The sequence below is a fragment of the Phalaenopsis equestris genome, unplaced genomic scaffold, assembly GCF_001263595.1.
Source record: "Phalaenopsis equestris unplaced genomic scaffold, ASM126359v1 Scaffold235158, whole genome shotgun sequence".
NCBI lineage: Eukaryota > Viridiplantae > Streptophyta > Magnoliopsida > Asparagales > Orchidaceae > Phalaenopsis > Phalaenopsis equestris.
In genome coordinates, this window is record NW_018253044.1 from 2696 (window position 1) to 9711 (window position 7016).

The following is a 7016-nucleotide window of genomic DNA, read 5'->3' on the forward strand; positions in this document are numbered from 1 at the left end:
TCTATCACCTTTCAATAAACTCTACAATCAATGTTTAAAATACATGTAATATGCTATCATAAAATTGTTTATTGAAAGAAAACAAAAATTACAACTAAGAAGAAAACAAACAATAAATACAAAAGTAAATGGAATGTAAGTAAAATGTAAGCAATTTTAGATAACAAGGATACTTCCTCTAAACATAACATAAAGATATGGAATTATTTCTCCAAAATAATTCTCTAGGAATAGTTGATACTAACTAATGAATTAACATGAGTTAGCCACAATGCTATATATTTATAAGTGAAGGGAAATTTTAAGATTGTCACATAAAAGTTATACTCAATTTTCAAGTAATAATTTAAAAACTGATGGATTTGAATAAAGAAGTAACATAAGATGATCAACATATTCTTAATTACTTATAGGATTACTGGCATGGTAAATTTAAAAGATTTTAAAGAAAAATATCAGTTGGAAAAAATTTAGAAAGACAACTAATTATAAAATAAATATTACAATAAAAGGGAAAGTTACATAGTTTTTCTTAATATAAAATATGTGTCTAGCCTTTTAGATCTTAAATAAAATGATAATGGTGAATGGTTTGCTACTATTTACATGAAAAAATAAACGTAGCACATTATCAAAATATATATATATATATATATATATCATTAGTAAGAGTTTCAATATACAAAAAGATATAAATAATATTTTCTTAATGTTCACTAAAGAATTTTAATAAGAGAAAGCTATCAAGGTTAATTTTTTATTACATGATAGTAATATCATATATGATTTCAACAGGAATAATAATGATGCATGTCAGAAGATCTGTGATGGTAGAGTAATAAGTTTTCATCTCAGTGTAGTATGAGAATCCAATACACACAGTTTAAAGAAGAGTAGTGAGAGGAGACACCATGGATTTTTATGATAAAAATTTTGTAAATGGAAAAAAATGAAAAAGCCTATCCAATTGAAAAAATTCATGTAATGGTGAGTATACAAGCCCACTTTTCTCTTGAGTTAGGGAGATGGAAAAATAAAATTCATGTAGAACTATATTTTAGAATTAATATTCATAACAGGTTGTGAAGGTCGTAGTTGATTGCTATGAAGGTAGTACCATTCTAGATGGTGATTGTAACACTAGCTTGTCGTAGAGGTTGTAGTTGAATGTGATGATAATAGTTGGTCATGTGTGTTGTAATTGGTTACTTCAGGAGCATCAATTAAGCTTAATGGTTGCGGTAGAGAGTTGTAGATGTTATGAGCACATAAGCCATAGTTGATCACATAGATCGTAGTGGTAAGTTATGATAATGTCTGCAGGCCATAAAGGCTGGAGCTGGGAGCGCATGTGTTATGGACCGTATAATCCATAGCAATGACCTGTGATAATGTTCGTTTATAAAAGCCTTATATGGGAGTTGGATGGGGTGTGGACCATGTATATCATAGTTTGTCACATAGGACTTAGTGGTTAGATGTAATAATATTTGTAATCCACGAAGGTCAAAGTTCAGAGTTGCATGTGTTGTGGACCACGTAAGTCATAGTTGGTAGTGTAGGACATAGTGTGAGTTATGATAACATCTGTAGAATGTAGAGACTGGAGTTGAAGGCTACCTTAGTGATAAAGTTCGTAAGCCATAAAGGTTAGAGTTGAGAGCAGCATGAGTTGTGATAAAATCTATAAGCCATAAAAGCTAGATTTATGAGCTACACAAGTTGTGATAATGTTTGTAGGCCATAGAGGCCAGATTTAGGAGCTACATGAGTTTTGGATCATATAGGCCATAGTTGGTCGAGTAGACAATTGTGTCGACTTGTGATAATCTCCATAGGCCACAGAAGCTGGAGTTGGGAGCTAAAGCACTTGTGGACTATGTAAGTTGTAGTGGCAAGTTGTGATAATTTATGTATATCATAGAGATCATTGTTTGGTGCTCCATAAGTAGTGAAATGCGTAAGATGTATTATATCACATATGTCGTGCCTTTAGGCTACAAAGAGAGAGCTTTAACAGTCCAGAGAAAGTTAGTATATCTTAAGTATGACAATTGTAAGTAGTTATTATAGGGTGTGTTGTTATATTATCTTTAGGATGCATTGTTACACCATATGTCGGACACAACATTGTTTTATATTTGAGTGTGTTGTTACATCATCTTCGGGATGCATCATTACACAATTTTTGGGATGTATTACTACACTAAATTTGGGGTGCACATTTCAACATCTTTGAGACATTATTACATCATCTTTTGGGTGCATTTTTACATCGTCATTGGGGTGTTGCCTCGCCTCGTATATTTCTTCATTACTCAATAATGTTGGTCGTTACTCCAGCGCACATCAAGACTTTACAGAGCATTTCATGATTCTGTAAGGTGCTTTGTTGTGATGATTAAGGGGTGATCTATGGTGATTGATAGTGGTTTACACGTTATGGTCAATGGGTGTCGGCATGTCTACAATTGCAGAAGAGTGTAGCGTTCACTGGACCTTTAGTGTGGAATACTGGACCTCAACTCGTTCCTCCAATTTTAGTTCTAGGTTCCCTTTCATTAAAGGGGTAGGGCTGTATTTATGAAGTTTAGGATGGGTCTTGCTATAAATGGGAAAATAATTTGCCCCACTCCATTGAATGATGAGAGAAATCCCATTGATTGGACATTTGAGCACCTTAACAATATAAGAATTCAGTGATCTTAGATCCATTAGATTCTTCTCATTAAGTAGCTCAATTTGACTATAAGCTTGTCAGATTTGAATCTTTTTTACCTTCCAATTTGGCACTAGAAGCTCCAAAAAATTGTTTACCGCTCAATTTAGGCTTGGTTTGACTCGAATTGAGTTAATGCTGGTGTCATTGCATTCTTCTCGTCGATTCAATCAGTTTGATTGTAAGTTTACTGAGATAGGAGTTTTTAATGAATTTAATTAAAATTTAAATGTTTCTTGTTAAAAAAATTACCTTAAGATTTGTGTCATGCGCTGAGATCTGTGTAAGATGATGAAAATTTGTTGATACTGTATCAAATATCACAACTCAATTCTTTATACTTTTAATTATTATAATGTATATTATTACATAAGTTTATGGAGAAAAAAAGAAAGATCAAAATTATTTTTTATTTGTTCGTTATTTTAACTGTCAATTTAGCATTAAAACAATTATAAAACATCGAACTATATTCATACATCAAAACATCAATTAAAGGTGAAGAAAGTCAGGTTGACATGCCCTCACATTGATATAGAGGTTCTCATGACTTTCTATCAAAAAATACCTAACCAACCATTATGAAAATGTTTTAGCAAAAAACTTACCCAAGAGTTTTTAAATTGGCTAACTTTTTTATCAGAACATCATCAATCCATAAATCATCACCACTACTCAAAACCCTTTTAAATGTCTTGATAATATACAAGTTATTACTTAGATAACTTAATGCTTAATGAATAGATTAACAATTGATTGCCAACTAATTCCAATTTAGAATTGTAATAATGTTTAGTTAATCTGATTAAGACAAGTATATATATATATATATATATGGTTTAAGGAGATACTATTGTCTCCCTACATGTTAGACTAATGAGGGAATTATAAAAGGAAGAACAGCTGGAGAACATGTTAATTCAATACATGAATCATCAGTCCTCCCAAAAAATAACCAAAACAACAATTTGCCTATTTAAGGAAGCAAACTCAAGTTCAATAAAACCCCCAAACAATATGGGGGGAGCAACACAAGAAAAGAGGGGGGTTGGAACATCAAATGAAGCAAAGCAGTCTCCATTAATCTTGATTAGCAATTCTGAAATGTGGGACATCAATCATTTATCCCTGCAATAAAAACTAAAGGGTGTGGGTAACAACAACAGAGAAATCCTTTGAGTTATAACCTTGTTTAGCTAGCTAATTTGCAGGCTGGTTTCCCTCCCTATATATGAAAGTGTAGTGCACCTTGAGCTAAGAGTTTAGCTCTCTGATTTTTTTTATCCAATATGTAAGATGCCAGGGCACATGCTCCTCATAATTCAACAAGTTTGTAGAATCCACTTCTAACCATAAATTATACCAGCTAGTCATTTTGGCAATCTTTAGGGCCCAATAAACAGCAACAAGTTCTGTTTCAAGTGCATCAACAACCATAACAGGAATATAAAATTGTAGTAAGCATTTTCCCAAGTGATTTCTATAGACACCCCCCACACCTACTCCTGAATTATTAAAGCTTCCATCTGTAGTTATCTTAACAGTATTATGATCTGGAGGTTTCCAGTAAACCCTGTAGACTTGAATCTGGTCAGGCTGTCCCGAAGAGTAAGAGTTGGAAATGTTAGGGAATCTTTTGAGTTTATTCATCTTGTGTACATAAGAAAGCTTGTTTCTAATAATCTTTTCAGTTTTTGGTATATCATCTTCAAACTTAGCCTTGTTTCTCTCCATCCATATAAACCAAGCAACAATAAGGGGTATAGAAGCATAATTCCTCTTATGCCATGTATGCCAGCAGATGGTAATTTTGTCCCAAGTAAAGAGTTTATTTTCTATATTCAAGTGTGACAGCAGTTGGTGCCATACAAGTTGGACAAAATTGCATTCAAAAAAGAGATGAGGCAGTGATTCCTCCTCATGTAGACAAAGCCTGCATTTAGAAGGACCCCTTAATCCTTTTAGTTTAAGGATGTCATCAGTAGGAAGTAGTTTATGAAATGCCCTCCAGCAGAAAAAAGACATGGAAGTGGATAGAAAATTGTTCCAAATGATAGTGCCCCAGGATATGTGCTCCCATTGGAAGACTTTAGAGTTGATATCTTTGGTAAGACTTTGATTGGAGAATGACTGCCAAATAATTTTATCAGGCTTGCTTCTGTCAATTTTAATGCTAGTAATTTTTGTGACTGAGTTGGCTTGGAGAATATTTGACAGCTTAAGTAATGACCAGTCTTCATCTTCCCAGCATTCAGCAACCTTGAGATCAGTGTTAGGGACACTACTGATAGGAGACAGCCAATCTTTAGGGCACCAATTATCAATCCAAAAACTTATATCTCCTTTTCCCAAATCCCAAATAAAAAGATTTTCAGCAGTTTGTCTTATATTCAGCATCTTCCCCCAGATTTTGGAATCCACAGTTTTCCTTTCAACAAGGGTTGCATGCTGGTCTTTACAATATTTTCCCCTCATGGAATTAGCCCACAAATAAGTGTGGGCTCTAAACTTAATCCATAGCTTACATAGGTTGATTTGAAAGAGTTGGTTAATACCCTTAAAGTCAATGCCCCCAGCCAGGAACCTGTTAAATGTTCTTTCTAATTGGATTGGGGTTCTTTTCTTTATATTTGTCATCTGCAAAATAAAAGAGGAAAAAGTAGTTAGAATGCTTTTTAGCAGTGTAATTCTACCCCCGTTAGATAGAAAAGATTAGGACCACCCATTAAGATAAGAAGTGATCTTATTTATGACTTCCTCAAATTGTATTTGTCTGGTTCTTCCAGTGAATAACATGACACCTAAGTACTTGATAGGAAGTTGGAAGTTGGAGAAGCCTGTATAACTAGAAGCCCATCGTTTGCAATTTGGAGATGCTTGTTCATTAAAAATCAGGAGGCACTTCTCAGGACTGAAACACATCCCATAGTGTGTTTGAAATTTTTGAAGAGTCTGATACACTTTCCTTACTGCATTCTTATGAGCTCTTGAGAATACCATGATGTCATCAGCATAGAGTAAGTGAGTGATGGCTATGTTGGATCTATGGTGGTAAATAGTGTAGCTTTGGTTTAGCAGAGATTCATCCAGAATTCTAGCTTAGCATAGATTCATCCAAAATTAAATGGTGGGGGATAAGGGATCCCCTTGCTTCAAACCTCTGGTTGCAGTGAAAGACCCCCATCGATTCCCATTTATGAGAACAAAATGGTTGTTATTGTGTAGCCATCTGTGGATAAGTTGACAGAATTCTATGTGAAACCCTCTTGTAGAGGGAACCTCCATATTGAATTCGATGAATCCCCAACTGATAGTATCATAAGCCTTTTTCAAATCTAGTTTGTAGATCAAATTACCACCTCTACAGGTTTTATTCAGATCATGTAGTAGTTCATGTGCCAAAAGAGTGTTGTCGATAATAGATCTCTCCTTCACAAAGGCAGTTTGATTGGGTCTAATGATATGTTCAAGATGGGGCTGAAACCTATTGACAATGATTTTGTTGATTGCTTTATTGATGATAGTGGCTAGAAAAATTTTTCTGAAGTGATTCCAGTTGGTTTGCATCTCAGATTTGGGGATCAGCACAAAAGTAGAGGCACTGAAGTAATGTGGGAGATATTTCCTTGGAGCCACAGCAACTATTACCTCAGGCTTAATAATGTTCCAAGATTTTTTATAGAACTCAGCAGTGAATCCATCTGGGCCAGCTGCTTTGTAACATAAATCTCAAGACGATATTTTAAATAAGAAATATTTAAATCTTGATAAAATGTCATCCAAAGCTCCGATTTCAGCAAACTTATAGTCAAACTGACCGGTTTGATGAGACGGACCTAATGATATGAAAACTAGTCCAATCCGAGTCAAATCAAGCTCCAAATCATCAAACCAACCTTGAAAGATTTCTAAACACATTTGGAAGGTCAAACAGATGTCTACACTCGCAAGTTTATACTCGAATGAAGCGGCTCGACAAGATGAATCCAACAAGCTCAAGATCACTCAATTCCGATATCGTTAAGGCACTCAAATGTCCATTAAACGTAGCATGATCGAAGGAAATTCTCTGGACCGTCCAATCAAAATAGTTGATATTCTTGCATTAATTGCACCATGAACCACTATAAATAGAGCCTCAACCCTCACATGAGGGAGGAGGCTTGAGAGATAACTTGAGGCTTTGAGAAGGAGTTCCAGTCCAACATCATCTCTGTCATAGTCGATCGCCGTCGACCACCACCGACCGTCAGCAACCACCGCCGGACTCCGTCGACCCCGACCGGCCGCCGCCCGC

General features: G+C 35.0%; 1 protein-coding gene across 1 annotated transcript; it reads right to left on the bottom strand.

The window, feature by feature from the left end:
• Positions 1 to 3973: 3973 nt before the first annotated feature.
• Positions 3974 to 5194, bottom strand: LOC110039090. Its single transcript, XM_020744043.1, has one exon. The coding sequence runs from the start codon at positions 5192 to 5194 to the stop codon at positions 3974 to 3976; it is 1221 nt and encodes a 406-aa protein (XP_020599702.1).
• Between the last annotated feature and the right edge of the window lie 1822 nt (positions 5195 to 7016).